Genomic DNA, 16,123 nt, shown 5'->3' with positions numbered 1-16,123 from the left:
AATGAAGGAGTTTTTGGAAAGTCGGGGAATAGATTTGGCACGATTCCGGGCAGAGAGAGAGATCTTCACTCTTTCATCCCTCAAGCTGGTAAACTCTGGAACGATCTTCCTTCATCTGTATTTCCTCCTGCCTACGACTTGAACTCTTTCAAGAAGAGGGTATCAGGACACTTCTCCTCCCGAAATTGACCTCTCTTTTTCGCCAGTCCTCTGTACTCTATTAAGGAGCAGTAAGTAGCGGGCTTTTTTTCATTACTGTTTTCTTTTTTTTTTACGCCCTTGAACTGTCTCCTCTGCTGTAAAAAAAAAAAAAAAAAAAAAAAATGTTTAAGGTTCTCAAAGGTATAAGCCATGTATGATAATGTGGCAATCCAGCAATTGTCCAGGAGCTTGACAGACCTTCCATCAAATTCCTCAAAAGTCCCTTGTGCTCCCTGTCTTACTCTATGGTTGTGAGACATGGACACTAAATGGACACTTGGAGAGGCGGATTGATACCTTTGGTAATAAGTGTCTGCGCAAAATCATGGGATATCGCTGGAATGACTTTGTGTCAAACCGGCGACTACTCCGTGAGACTGATTCGACATATATTACATGAATAGTTCGTCAACGCCAACTCCGGCTATACGGGCACGTGGCACGTTTTCTGGAAGCTGATCCTGCTCATCGGGTTGTCTCTGTAAGACACAATCGTGAATGGAGGAGGCCAAGGGGACGCCCACGGAGTTCGTGGCTGGAGCAAGTCGATAGATCCTGCCGGGAGGTACTCGGGCTGGGAACGGGGCCTGCATGGAGACTCGCCTGGAGAGACCCCCGAGCTTGGCGTCGTAGGGTAGGGGAGGCGACGCACCCCCCAGCGTATGCCAGCGTATGCTGTACAGAAGACCACTTATCAACCCGGACTCTAGATTCTAGAATCAAAGATGAGCTCTGGGAGGGCAGCATGAGCCAATGCAAGATGGCGCCACTATAAACACTCGCCTGCGCCAGAACGGGCTGGGCCGACCATCAGGACCCACCGGAAAGAAGCCTTGGACCGACACATCAGGATCCACCGGGAAGAAGCCTACCGGCGCAATAGGCCGCAATGTAAAAAAAAAAATAATAATAAATAAATAAATAAATAAATAAAAAGAATGACCCATTGATTGATTACCCCACACTTTGGGGGCTCTATCGACCTCTTTGGGGTAATGGATATTTATAGTTAATAATGAGTGTGACATACTAATGAACTGCTATACACAAATATGTAATACCTTAACTGCAATTTAAATTAGTTTCTTATAATACAATTATAATTTTCTTCCCGAATTTTATTTTTGTACTGTGCACTCATATACACACTGGTCATATCGTGTACCCCTCCAAGTATCCTATATTTCCATGTACCCTTTGAAAAAAATCATGCACCCTGTGCTGCACCATGCACTTAGGTTGACAACTGCTGCATGAAACAACCGTGAGTAGGGGAGACCAAAAGGAGGCCAAGAGGACGCCCACGTAACTCATGATCGGTCCCGCTAGGTAGGTGAAGCTTAAGACGGATAGGGTGGCTGCGTGGAAGCATGCTCAGAGGAACCGTCGCGAGTGGAGGCGGCGAGTGAGTGAAGTGACGCGTCCCCGTGAGTATGCCCCCCCCCCCCCCGTGTGTTAGTTAGTTCATAGTTTAACTGACTAGTGATTTAGTTTTATGAAATCATGATCAAATTTGCGGTAAGAAAAATCTTCAATTAATGAAAAGACGTGCGTGTTTCAGATGCAGTTAGTGGAAGTTATTTTTAAGTGTAGTTCCTTTACATTTTTATCCTCCCCAGCAAAAAAGTATCGTTCACGTATTTTTTTGTTGTTTTGACTCATTCTTCAGCAGTATTCATATTTCCCTCCTCTTTTTCCAACCGGCAATTTTTTTCCTCTGTTATACAAACTAGCCCTGAAAGGATTGTCTAGAGGACCTGTTTTGTATCTTCCAAAATGATATAAAATTACCAAGATTTTTTAGAAAAATGTGCTATTTATAATTTTCATTTGTACATCAGCTAATTTTTTTCAATTGACATCCTAACATGCAACTTTCTTCGACTGTCTTCAGAATCCTAAGGAGTTTTCCTTCCTTTCATCCACGTTCCCTAACTGTCCTGCCTCTCTATCGTCTTCCCTATCAAACTCTGTCAAAGCACACCCCTGCTTCTCCTCATCCTTCTTCTCTTCCAGCTCCCTTCCTTCATTTCATCGCTACTCTCTCCGTCCATTTATTCCTTCCGCTGAAAGTTTCCCTTGATCTCTCTTGACAGATAGATAGCTTCGATATTTTCAATCGAGGATCAAAATCTAACACTCCACTCTCCTCTCCTTTTTACTCTCTCTTTTTTTCCATTCTTTCTAATTATCCGTTCTTTCGTCTGTCTGTGTCTATCCATCCCTTCAATCTCCCCTTCTCCTTTCCTGCATCCCTTTTCTCCGTCAGTACGATATTTGAACTAAATGTCCGTCTGCCTTTCCAAGTGTCAGTGTTTTGCCTTTAACGTCTCGTAACCGACGTACGGTATGTATGGGCAATTTACAGAGCAATCTTTGGGGGAAATGAGTGGAGGAAGCGAGGAAGCCCGTCAAAACGTATAGCATTCGCGTCTTACATCGATTGACAAATATCAGCCTGCTATAGATCATCGGCAATGCTTCAGTAAACTTGGCTGACTGGAATGAGCTGGGTGAGATGGAACACAATAAACGTCTCTCTCTCTCTCTCTCTCTCTCTCTCTCTCTCTCTCTCTCTCTCTCTCTCTCTCTCTCTCTCTCTCTCTCTCTCTCTCTCTCTCTCTCTCTCTCTCTCTCTCTCCCATTCATCCCTTTCTCCTATGTCTTTCATATGCTCGTCTCTACTAACATCACTTTGTATACTGACCAGTCCTTAAACTCGACTCTATACATTTTTAATATCATCCAGTTTATCTCCACGTTTACAAGACTTCCCCGTTGGCCCATTTCTTCTTTCTAATTTTACTTCTATTACACTCCTCCTTTTCCTAATCCCTGTAACCTTTAGTGATCATCAGTTAGAGATCCAACTTAACACTCTAAACCAGCCTTCCCTCTCATTTATTTGTCTCACCAAACATTCTCTATCGAAACCTATCCATTTTCCTCACCCCTTTCTTCTAACAAATCCTATTAAACATTTACTGAACATATGATCTTCCTAACTACTCGCCCTTGTTCTCTATCAGCATCTACCTCTTCCTCACCATTTCCTATCCACCACACATATCTCACTCCCATAACTGTATCTGCAATTATTTCTTCCTTTAATGCCCATGCATCCGTTCTTTTCACTCTTTTCCATCACTTATTCGTATCTATTTCGCCCTTTCAGCCCGACAATACTCACCTCCCTTCTTGACAGAGGAAAGCGCCTCAGCCAGCAGCTTTTGATTGACGCCGCACAGGTTGGGCATCTGTTTCTCGCACTTCTTGTGACAGTTGGTCCCGCATACTGAAAATGGATAAGGATAAAATTAAGTTGTTTAGTCAGTAAGTTTGCTTTCGTGTTTTCTGTGTATGAAATTTTGTTAATTATGTATCCTATTAAAAAATAGTGTTTTCCATATAGTGTTGTCTTTTCATCAACTTAGATTCTTAGATAAGTGATTTTCAGGTTAACATCTGCATCATAATTTATATATATGTATTACGATATACTATACTATTGCATTTTGTAAATGTATTGTTATCTTTTGACCATAAAGTATTTTCAAATATATTTTTGATTTTGTCCACCTACTTCCAATAAGGCAAACTCAGTTTCTTCATTAATTTTATTGTGTGTGTGTGTGTGTGTGTGTGTGTGTGTGTGTGTGTGTGTGTGTGTGTGTGTGTGTGTGTGTGTGTGTGTGTGTGTGTATTTGTGTATGTATGGTTACGCGCGTGTGTGTGTGTGTGTGTGTGTGCGTAATAATAATAACAATAATAATAATAGAAATAATAATAATAATAATAATAATAATAATAATAATAATAATAATAATAATAATAATAATAATAATAATAATAATAAAACGGTTTATAAGGGAGATATTGCAGCCCTAGAGCTGAACATATACAGAAATTGTGAACAGATTGCATGTACAAAATGCTGATAGAAGTAATACTAATAATATATAATAATAATAATAATGATAATAATAATAATAATAATAATAATAATAATAATAATAATAATAATAATAATAATAATAATAATTAGACGCATAGCACTCGGAGGGTGCACACCTCCGCCAAAGATCGTCCTGAAAATTGGTATGGGCATCAACTGTGATACAATACATCATATGGAAACATTTGTTTCGAAATTTGATGCAATTCTATTTTTTGGAAACTTTGACCTTGGGCGAACTTTTCGAGGTCAAGGTCAAAGGTCAAGGTCAAGGCCATGCAAGGTGCATCATATGGAAGCATTTGTTTCGAAATTTGATGAAATTCGATTGTTTTGGAAACTTTGACCTGGGACGAACTTTTCGAGGTCAAGGTCAAAGGTCAAGGTTAAGGCCATGCAAGGTGCGTCTTTCCATGAGCTAAAATATGAACCAAGTCAGAAGTCTCTACGATGACGAGAACCGAAGTTATGGCCAATGTGACATTTTATGCGACCTTGACCTTGACCTTTGACCTTTGACCTTTGACATCAAATATTAATGGGTTCTATTCTGGATGGACACGAAGCTTCCCTGAAAAATTGGTTGAGATATTCGCAAAATTGTGCACAGGAGACTGTTAACGAACAAACAAATAAATAAATAAACATACTGACCGGACCGAAAATATAACCTCCTTCCAACTTCGTGGCGGAGGTAGTAATAATAATAATAATAATAATAATAATAATAATAATAATAATAATAATAATATAATTATTATTATTATTATTATTATTATTATTATTATTATTATTATATTATAATTATTATAATTGTTGTAATAATAACAATAATAATAATAATAATAATAATAATAATAATAATAATGGTAATGGTAATAATAATAATTACAATAATAATACTAAGTAAATAAAATACAATAGAAATATTCACATATTGTACTCCTGAGAGTGGTTTACGTGGAGTTTATGCTGCTTATCATTTCGGGCACGGTGCTCTTCTTGTAGCGGTAATTCCGTGACCGTATTGCAGCCAGTTTCTTGCAGTGTCTCACTGTTTGGCGGGGAAAGGAGACTGCAGACGGGAGGAGGTTCCGGTGTCTGGGGTGGTTGAGCACAACGCTCGCACAACTGCTGGCGATGCGACGTTGCAATACGGGACGCGCAATTTTCATGCCGTTTTCATCCTGACTGACGCCGCCAAAAGGGGGCGTCTGACCCCGCCTGACGGCGTTCTAATCCCGTTCTATGCCAATTTCTGACAGCCGTCCCGGGACGTCCGGTCTTGACCGGCCCCGAATTTTTTAACATGCTGGAAAAAAAAGAAAAAAAAAAAAACGGCTCGCTTCCCGTTTCCCACCGCTCGGTGGCGACCCCACACGCCCTCCCACGTTTACCGCCAACCATAGCCGCGATACCTCACATTTTGAGCGATTTCCACTGATCGGGATGGAACGGGGTCGAACGGGACGCCAAGTCGGCTATGTGTGAACCCAGTTTTATAATACTTGCCCTATTATATTAAGCATTCAGTTTTAAGGATTGTGTACAGTAGTATGAATGTTATTCCGAATCCCATGTCTCCTAATTTCAGGATAATAAATTTAAAAATAATAGAATCTCTATGGACCCCTTCAAAGTTTTCCATGGACCCCTTGGAGTTCATGGAACCCTGGTTGGGAACCACTGCTGCAGTGGATGAAAACCCATTAACCTGTGACACAGACCCAGTATGACATCCGAATTACCACAGAGTATCTTCCCCAATTTCCTTAGGTACTCATCTATTGACCATCCCGAATGCAATGATGAACAGCTGGGTGGGCTGCGAACCGACAACTCATGCCGCAGATTCGTAATTAGGTATGCTAACCCATGCGCTACCTAAACAACAGGCGGTTGTCTCGCATCAGACATGAATGAGCAGAGGGCTCGTTGGGCTCAGTACTTAGAGCAGTTATACACGGTGGACCCTGCGCCAGGCAGCTCCCAACTTCAGATTTTCAAATAACGGATGCTGATCCACCTGATCCGCCGACACGAGATTTGACAGGGGGTGCTTGCACGTCATGTCGATGTCGATCTCAAAAGGGCGTTTGATTGAGTGATGATGAGGCAAAATGGAGTCTGCTATGACTCCGTGGCATTCGTGCAGGGACCGTTGTTCTACAGACTAACTATAAGCGTGTCCAGCTTATTATGCTTGAACACGTGAGTCAGGTAGGGCTGTGTCCTCGCCCGATCACTTTCTAACACTTGCATGAACTGGGTTTATGCAAGTATTGCAAGGTTGCTTTTCGAGGTCATTGTGTACCATCTGTTGGCAATAAGAAGCTAATATTTTCACTAATAATGCGAGAATTCTTGTAAAGTCATTGGACTTTTTGGTGATGGCTCTCGAGGCACAGCACGAGCAAGTTTCCTTTTGAGACTTCAGGTTTCCTGGACCAAAAGTGTGGTGCAAGTGGTTGGAAGCTTCTTATATGAAAGAATACCGATGTTTATGCGTGTGACAGTCACTAATATCTAGGAACATTTCAAATACATTGGTAGCGTCGTTCAACAAAAGCCCGCCTCGACAAGAAGTCTTATAGACTCGCTCGGCAAGAGTATTCAGTGTTCTCGATGCCTGTGAAGGACAAAGATTCGGATCTTCAAGTAGCTAGTGTTTCCGGTGTTATTCTATGGCCGTGATACATGGACAGTGAAGAGTGACTTGGCGAGGTTGATTGATGCCTTGGGTAAAAACAAAAAATAAAATAAATAAAAAATCGCAGAATCATGGGATATCGATGAAATGACTTTATATCAAAACGGTTACGTGCGACTGATTAAAGGAATGTTGCCTGCATAGTCGGCAGTGCTAGCTCTGGCTATACGGGCATGTGGAATGCTATCCAGAATTCGACACTGTGTATCGGGTAGTTTTTGTAGGAGACAATCCCATGAGGAGGAGGCGAAGGGGAAATCTACAGATTTCGTGGCTTGAGTAAATCGATTGATCCTGCCATAAGGTACTTTAAATGGAAGGGGGGACTGAATGGATATTTTCTTGGAGGATTGTCTGGTTTTGGCAACTTACTTGCATGTTTGTTTGGCGTCCTGAATGGACTTATTTGGAGGAACCTCGACTTTGGCGTCGTAGAGTGGACAAGGTGATACCTCCTCCCCGGCATATGCTCGTATTAATTGATTGAGTAATGATGATGATCACAATGATGATGAAAAATAACATAATAGAAATAAGATATGGGCACAGATGGGAGAATAAGGTTTAGTTACGCCTTGGGTGTCCTTGGACCTCGGCTTCATGTGATTAGTCCTTGAGCTTGTAATTACACCTTATTAGTCTCGTGAATTATTTCATTTATAATATACGTAAAACTAACATTAACTACCGCCTCTGGTAAAAAGTGTACAATGAACATGAAGATGTAAAAATGTTTGAATAAAAAAGATGGAAGAGAACAAGATGATGATTTAGAAAGGAAAAGTGTTGCCGTAAAATTATACTGTATGTGGGCCGGGAGGATCACGAAACGGAAGTGGATGAAGGGAGGAAGAAGAAGGAGAGGAGAAGAGGAGGTGAAACGTGGTATTAGAAGAGAGAGAGAGAGAGAGAGAGAGAGAGAGAGAGAGAGAGAGAGAGAGAGAGAGAGAGAGAGAGAGAGAGAGAGAGAGAGAGAGAGAAACGGGAAGGGGGGGGGGGGATAAGGGATGGCATAATAACGATTCGGGAAGGGATGGGAATAGATAGGATTAAGTAGAACGAGGAGAGAAGGGAAGGTAGGTTGTTTGTACACACACGCCGTCCGGTCGCTCGTCTGCTCGAAAGAAAATTATTTATACCAGCGAGCAGCTGCGTCAAACGGCAGCCAATGAATGCCCCACTTCCTATTTACCCCTACCCGAGCATTAACCCACGTTTTCACCATGCACCCTCGTTCCCGCATGCTACCCCGATTTACTTATACACCCTCCTTTAATCACTCCCACCCCCTCCTCCTCCCTTTCTCTCTAGCACCTGAGGCAAATAACACAACGATGGTTAGCAGCAGGAGAGGAGGAAAGAAGATTGCAAGAATGTAGACCAGGATGACAGTTATACCAAGTAGGAATATGTATGTATTTTAGGGCAATGGTGGACTGCAAGGGATAGACGGAACTCTTAAGAAGCCGAATACCGGGCAAAATGGAGAGTAGACAGCAGTGTGTGTGTGTGTGTGTGTGTGTGTGTGTGTGTGTGTGTGTGTATGATATATGGCAAAAAAGTGCTGCCACTAAAGTTTCGAGGAAAAATCTACACAGCGGTTGTAAGACGAGTAAATGTAAAGTTAAGAAGCCTGGGCGCTGAGGAGAAATGAATAGAAACAACTGGAGAGGACAGATATGAGTGCTGCGATGGTTGTTGAGAATACCACTGAGAGAAAGAAGTAAGGACATCAGAATATAGGCAAGAGTTATGTCAATTGTGGAGAAGGCAAGAGAGACACGTTTGAAGTGGTGTGTGCATGCAACCAGGATGAAGGAGGCTGATCCTGTGAAGGAGTCATAGAGGAGTTGGGTGGAGGAAAGAATAACAAGAAGTAGACAAAGGTTTAGGTGGAGAGACAGAATTGAGTAAAGTAGAATGAGGCAGTTGGGCCTGCAGGAAGTGGACACAAGAGAAAGAAGTTACAACATATATGAGCTGCAGACCCCACGAGGGGATAATGCAGATAAGAAAAAGAAGAGTGCGTGGTACTTAAACGTTTACTGTGCTACCTTGGTCTTTTCCTGAGACGAACATGTATATATTTTGTTTTTAAATAAATCCTCATCTGGGTCTGGATCTGGATTCATGATGCACGGGGCACCTGTACAGGTGCAGTAACACGCATAGCGTTTCTCATTTTTATTTAGTCCGAGATTAGTGAGTTAGTCGTTAATAAGTGTTTGTTTTTCGTTTTATTATATTTTTCATTTTTTATCTTCATTTTGCGTTTTAGTGCTGAATGTAAAGGAAATTACAATGACATACCATGATAATTTTTTTTTTTCATAAATCTCAAGTACGTTACTCACCTTATTGAAATTATTTAGCCTTTGCTGAAACATTTATTTTTGCTATAAACGCAATTTTTATGTCAAGAAAAGGGCTTGTGTTACATTACTTTATTTGTGTCGTAGTGCTTCTGTAGAATTAGTTTTTGAAACGAAAAGATGTTAATTAAGGAAATTTATTTCATCTAGAAAAACTGTCATTTAGCCATTTGGCCGCCACTGTGAATGCCCTTTCTGTCAGTGCTGTGGAACCTTCCACTAGCGAGTTGCGTTATTCTTTTCCTGGAATGTTTCTCGCTGGGCGGAGCAGCGCTGATCCAGGGTCAAATCTACCCTGCGTCGGTGTCCGGCACAGGGGAGAATGATGATTTTTTTTGTTTTTGTTGTTATGTTCACAACTTGCATCCAATTGTAAAGGACTTTTTTTTAGAGCAAAGGAAGCAACTCAAAGGAAAAAAGCGAAAAATGATATAGAAAATGACCGCTTTACGCTGCTCCAGCAAAAGAAAAGAACAATGAGGGGTCAAAAAAGAGGTCAATTTCAAAAGTAGAGGTGTCTTGGTACTCCAGTCTTGAAAGAGTTACAGAAGTAGGCTGGAAAAAAATAGACACAGAAGGAAAGTACTGATGTTATCCAGAGGAAAGGATAAAAGAATGAAGATGCTGGTTAACTTTTGCATCAGGGAGCATAGGGATATGCAAGAGTAGTAAATAATTTGCAATGGAACCACTGGAGGTGAGGAGGCATGCAGTTCACAAGAGCAGTTAGCATGAAAATATCGAAATAACTTAGAAAAGGCTGCAATACTGAGGCTGAATCTAAGAGATAGAGGACTGCTGGTAAGAGGAGGGGAGTTGATGAGACGGTTTGACTCCACTCTGTCTATCAGAGCTGTGTGTGTCTGGATCCTCCCCCCCACACACATGAGGTACTACATCATCCATACGAAGGCGGACAAGGCCCTTGTATATGGTCATAATCTGAGAGGGGGGAAATAATAGGTGAAGACGATACATAACACCTGACTGAATCAGCAAAAGATGAAATAAAATGTTTCCAATTAAGATTTTGATTAAGACAGACCAAATATGTTTACGGAAGAAAATGGGGACATCTCGCCGCCTACTTTTATTGTCTTTGTATTTCTTCCCCACGTGTTTTTAATTATAGGTTTAACCGACATGTTCTCGTGTTAGTTATGGGTAGCGACCCAACGTGGTTTATGTCATTATAGTATTCAGTTGTTATCTCATTCACTACGGGTTTTTTTTGTGTTGTCTTCGTGTGATTTGATTTTTTTTTGTTTCTGTGCACCACACGTTAACGTAATATGTCAATATAAACCTTTTGCTCCATCAGTTTTGTGAATTGGCTTCGGTAACAAACTTTGATGATCTTTAGTTAATCTATATATGTATAAGGATAAACCCCCAAAATGGATGATGCATAAACTGATCACATGCGTTGATATATATTATGAATTGGCTTCGGTAACAAACTTTGATGATCTTTAGTTTATCTATATATGTATAATTATATCTTAAATAGATAGATTTTGGTATAGCGTGTTTCCGTTGCACCATCGCTTCCTATTATTTCCCGTTCTGTTCGTGAAAAATAACCGGGAAATTAAACAAACCTATCTAGATTGCACTTTTCCTACCTATTCTCTTGTTACAACACATTCATAAGAATATCTTTATCTCTTACCTCATGACGCCTTAACAATCTATCCACTATTTTTAGTTTCTTGGCAGTTTTTTTTATAAACATTTGCTGTCATATACAAAGGAAACCTTATATGTTTTTCATAATGTATTCCCTTACGTTGTTTCATTCGAATAAAAATCTTTAGCCCCCCTTCACACAGTGCCAACTCTGGGCCACGACAACCCAGTGACTTTTGGATTTAACAAGTCAGCTCCCACGCTCCAAGAATGGGAGATCCTGGGGAGAGTTTTTTTATTTTTCTTTCTGGTGCCTTGGTGTTGCCTAGTATGATTGCCGACTGTCGTCGCCTGTCTGGGACATTCGGCCAACTAATTGCAAGACGAGTCTTAACTGTCATTTTTGAAATGGCGCCATGTCTACAACAACCACGACTCTGCCGACCGATTGGCCGACCGTCACAGACAGTCTTGACGACAATTTTGCAGTCGGATGCAGACTCTCGGCATGACTGTCTGTGAACTAGTTGGCCGACCAGCTAGCCGACGGTCGCCGTCTAAAAATATTTGGCCTTGGGTCATAGTACTAATTTGTTGGCAATCAGAATCCCGCCGACATCCGGTCAACGTGGTAGCCAATATTTATGAGTCGACAGTCGTCACGAACGTCCTTCATTAGACGAGGACTGTCGTCACGACAGTCCATCATTATTCTTAAGTAATCGGCATCGACGACTGTGCCGATAGGAAGCAGTTAGATTTTCAAAAATGGCTTCGACAGTCTTCGCAACTGTCCAGCGGTGGGCACCGCTAACCGAAAAGTTAGCTTCACTAACTGGTAATCCACTATCTAAAAAGTTAGCTTCGCATACGGTAAACCGTTAAACTGATGAATAAATTCGTGGAAGCTGACGCTAACCGCTAACTTTTTTATATATGGATTTAGCTTCGATTTAGTATTTTGGCTCTAAAACCCTTAAAAAGGAGACCTATTGACATGACATTTCAATATGTTGTAGCTTAGACACAGAGTCTTCCAGAAAGATATAGCATGCCAAAATCAGATGATAAAGGTGAACACAAATAAAAAAATAAAAAAATCGTCACTCGAGTCACCTTCCATGTCGTCGATAACGATAAACAAGGTGACAATAATGAACGCAACTACACGGTGACAACGTCGCAGCTGAACTGAACAAAGAGCCCAACACGCAACAACAAGAAGAGAAGAGGAAGAAGCTTCTAGTTTATACTAAATCCGTATATTTTACCCAAGATTTCCCTCAAATTTACGCATTTCTTAATTTTTTTCCATAACTGACACTTTTATTTTTATTATTTTAAATTTATTTCTTGTCAAGTGGAAAATATTGATTTTTTTTGTTATTAAATCCCGCGTTCAAAGAGTTGGGAATGAAAGATGCATTACCATATAATACCAAAAAGTTTCCCTAATATTTGTCCAATTACTATACTTTAAGGCGTACTTTACCCAAAAGTGGAAGCCCTGGAATTATTGCGCCATGTGGCTCAACTGGTACTGTGTCTGCCCACAACGAACAAGAACAAACCTGTATGATTTTTTTTTGTGGACTTAAGTTAGCGGAGGAGGAACTACATTTAGCGGAAGCTAATTGGTCCGCTAAATGTTTCCAAAGTTGGCGAAAACACTAAACAGCTAACGAAAAAGTTAGCTTCGCTAATTAGCGGTTAGCGGATTGGCGGAACCGTGCCCACCACTGCAACTGCCTCAGGACAAGTCAAAACTGTTAAGCCCCGTTCACACTGTGCCGACTCTGGGCTACGACTACCCACGACTCTAGGATACACGAGGTCTTGGGTGTTGATGTGAAAGGGTCGGGCATGTCTTGAAAGAGGTCTTGAGACTGTTGCCGAATGCTGCGCCGACGGGAGTCTGGAGTCGTGAGGGTTAGCACGACATACTGGCAACTAGTTGGCCGAATGTCCCAGACAGTCGGCAAGACACCAAGACGCCAATAAAACCTCCCCCCCTTCTTGGAGCGTGGGAACCAACTTGTCAAATGGAAAAGTCGCTGGGTTGTCGTGGCCCAGAGTCGACACAGTGTGAACGGGGCTTTAGGGACAGTCTTGGCGACTGTCCCCGATCTCCCTTAGACCTCAGCCGTAAACGATCGTAGGTCCAGACCCTTCCAACTCTTGTCGTGGAAGTTTAGCGTGGAATACTTTTTCGCGCTTGCCCTCGCGATAACACAGTCCGTCCCCGACGTCGGCTCAGCATCTGGCAATAGTTTCTAGACTGCTTTCAGACCATGCGCGACCCTTCACATCAATACCTAAGACCTCGTGTACCCTACAGTCGCTACGACTGTAGGGTACACCCAGAGTCGGCACAGTGTGAATTGATCCTAGGTTAGCGGGCGTCAATATACTTTACTCTTAACATACCCTTCCACTTAGTTGTTCAGAAAAAAAAAAGTGTTTTTTTTTTATTTTTCATTTTACCCTGTGTTCCCTTTTCATTTTTCATTCACACAAAAGAAAGCTTTTTTGCTCTATTATTTTGTTGCGTTTCGCCAGTGCTTGCATCTTAATATTTACATGTTTTTAGTCACCTGTAAAGATGTAATGAGGGTGAGAAAAAAATCCCCTAGACGAGAAAATAAAAGAGAAAGTTGGAGAGAGCGAGCGAGCGAGCAAGAGAGAGAGAGAGAGAGAGAGAGAGAGAGAGAGAGAGAGAGAGAGAGAGAGAGAGAGAGAGAGAGAGAGAGAGAGAGATTTACATAGATATTTAAATCACACACACCCAATGGTCCAGACTTGGTGGTCTGTCCTTAAATCTAAGTGAAATCCAATTAAATTTAATGTTTAATGTCACCAAGACTTTGCATTTCGACTTAAGTGAATATCAATTTGAAGGAAGTGGTGGTCGAGCTTGTTTTAAATTAATTAATCGTGGTGCACTAGAGTACTGAAGGATGCAGTTTATTCCATTCTCGCGCTACAACGTTGGCGAAAAAAAAAAAATGGGCAGTCTAAACTTATTTGTTTACACAAGTTCTGTGCCATAATTTTTCGTTCGGAACGCGTCATCTATCAAAAACAATTGGATTTGTCCAGATTCGTAAAACCATTGAGTATTATGAAACATCCGATCATTTATTTTTTCGAAGGCGACGTTTCTCAAGAAAGAACAGTTTAATTAAGGGATGAGAGCCTGTCTTCGTAAGGTTTGTTGCACATGGAATATATCATCTGTGTTGTCCTACGTTGCACACCTTCTAATTTTGGAATGTCATATGCGTGGTATGGAGACGAAAACTGTACCTTATATTCTAAATGATATCTGCCTAAAATACTAAAAAGTGCAAATATTACATGTTTATTCTTTAATGAAAATTGTCTCTTAATGAAGAGCAGCATTATATTCGGTTTGTTTGCTGCGTCAATGCAATGCTGTAAGAATTTGAGGTTTGACGTGATTTTGACAACCAGGGTCTGGGCACACTGAACGCTTTTGATTTTATCTCCCATCGTTTCATAACCGAAGTTCATATTTGTTTTTACCAATTTGAAGAACCTGGCACTTATGTATATATTAAAGGGGATTTCCCATCTATCGGACCAAGCTGAAATCTAATGCAATTTTCTTGGAGGCTTTGTCTGTCTTCGTCAGTGAGGGCCGAATTACCAATCATTTTGTCGTCAGCAATTTTACTAATGAGATTATTGAGCTCAACGTCAACGTCATTGTTGTATATTATAAACAGCACTGGGGCAAGAACTGAGCCCTGTGGAACAGGCGCCCACTCCGAGTTAAATCCATCGATCACCACTCTTTGTTGTTTGTTGCTCAACCATGTTGCGATCCATTGGTGAATTTTACCGTCAATGCCTAGTTGCTTGATTTTATAAAGTAATTTAGGATGTGGAAGTTTATCAAACGCTTTCTGACAATCGAGATAGACTACATCCAGTAATGTGGTTACGTCATAAAATGTTACGTGGTGAGTATAAAAGGTTAGTATAGGTTCGACAGGCATGATCTCTTCCTGTGGAAGACATGTTGAGTGTCCTTAATTAATTACCGACTTTCAAGGTAACTTACAATTTTGTCTAATTATGCTCTCGAGTAGCATACCTATTACTGTAATTAGACTAATGGGCCCGGTACTTTTTTTTCTCCTTTCTTAAAAAATCTGTGTTGTCGGCCGTGTTCCATTCCGAAGGGACGATGTTTTGACGCATTAACATGTTGAATTCAGGGTCGAGAGAGATATAGTATTTCGCTTTTTTATTCTTTAAGTAGAATAGAATATACATTGTCTGGTCCTGGACTTTCATTTAGGAGATTGGTGAGCATTTAGGACTTCCTCGGAAGTGATTACAAAGACGGGCAAGGCCTGCGTGGAATTATCGGTAATACTATTGTCATCACTAATGTTGGCGGTAGTGGTGGTAAGACTGGCAGTATAGAATACCGAGGAAAAGTAATTGTTCATTAAGTTTGCAACGCGCTGGCTTTCAGTTACTAATATACCATCACTGTCAATCAAGGGTCCAATCCCTCTTCTGATCGCCTTTTGTTGTTTATATAATTGAATAAAGAATTCGGATCTGTCTTACAGTTGGCGGCAATATTTTCGTCGTACCTACGCTTTGCCTTACTAGTCTTTTCACTCGTCGCCTGGCCTCATGATAAAGTCTAATACTATTTTCAGGGGTGTTTTGCACTTTCTTTAGCCTGAAGAGCAAACTTCTCTCCTCAGTTGAATGCTTGAGTTCGTTGTTAAACCACGGTTGACTTTTATTACTGTTACGTCGCTTCTCGCAAAACAGGATACATGTATTCTGCTGAGTGAGTAATATATATTTTTTTAAAGTTTAGCCACGCTTCGTTTACGTTGGAATCATTTGACAGTTATATTTGTCAATCTAAGTCGGATTTCTGTGAAATTTGCCCTTTTAAAATGAGGCACCATCATTTTGTTTTCAGAGAGAGAGAGAGAGAGAGAGAGAGAGAGAGAGAGAGAGAGAGAGAGAGAGAGAGAGAGAGAGAGAGAGAGAGAGAGAGAGAGAGAGAGAGACGCAGAAAAATAAGGCAGATAAGAAGAAGGAAGAAGAAGAGGAGGAGCATGAGGAGGGAAGGAAGGGGAGGAGGAAGCTAAAACAAAATAAAACAGTGGGAGAATAAAAAAAAGTTTTAGGGAAACAAATTCTGGTAAACTATTGGGAAGAAGGGAAGGAGGGAAGGCACGTGGATGTGTGAGAGGAGAA

The 16,123-nt window shown here is 41.0% G+C and overlaps 1 protein-coding gene across 2 annotated transcripts in view; it reads right to left on the bottom strand.

Annotated features, from left to right (window-relative positions):
- The window catches only part of LOC126987679 (putative protein kinase C delta type homolog), a 158,699-nt gene that overhangs the window by 105,360 nt on the left and 37,216 nt on the right, over window positions 1-16,123 (bottom strand). For both annotated transcript variants that reach the window (XM_050844804.1, XM_050844805.1), the window contains exon 2: window positions 3,392-3,496. In XM_050844804.1, coding sequence (XP_050700761.1) covers window positions 3,392-3,496 — 105 coding nt within the window. The remainder of the gene's footprint in view (window positions 1-3,391; window positions 3,497-16,123) is intronic.

This window comes from Eriocheir sinensis, chromosome 66 (genome assembly GCF_024679095.1).
Source record: "Eriocheir sinensis breed Jianghai 21 chromosome 66, ASM2467909v1, whole genome shotgun sequence".
Lineage (NCBI taxonomy): Eukaryota > Metazoa > Arthropoda > Malacostraca > Decapoda > Varunidae > Eriocheir > Eriocheir sinensis.
The sequence above is the reverse complement of the archived record's forward strand: the minus strand, read 5'-3'. Positions and strand labels throughout refer to the sequence as shown.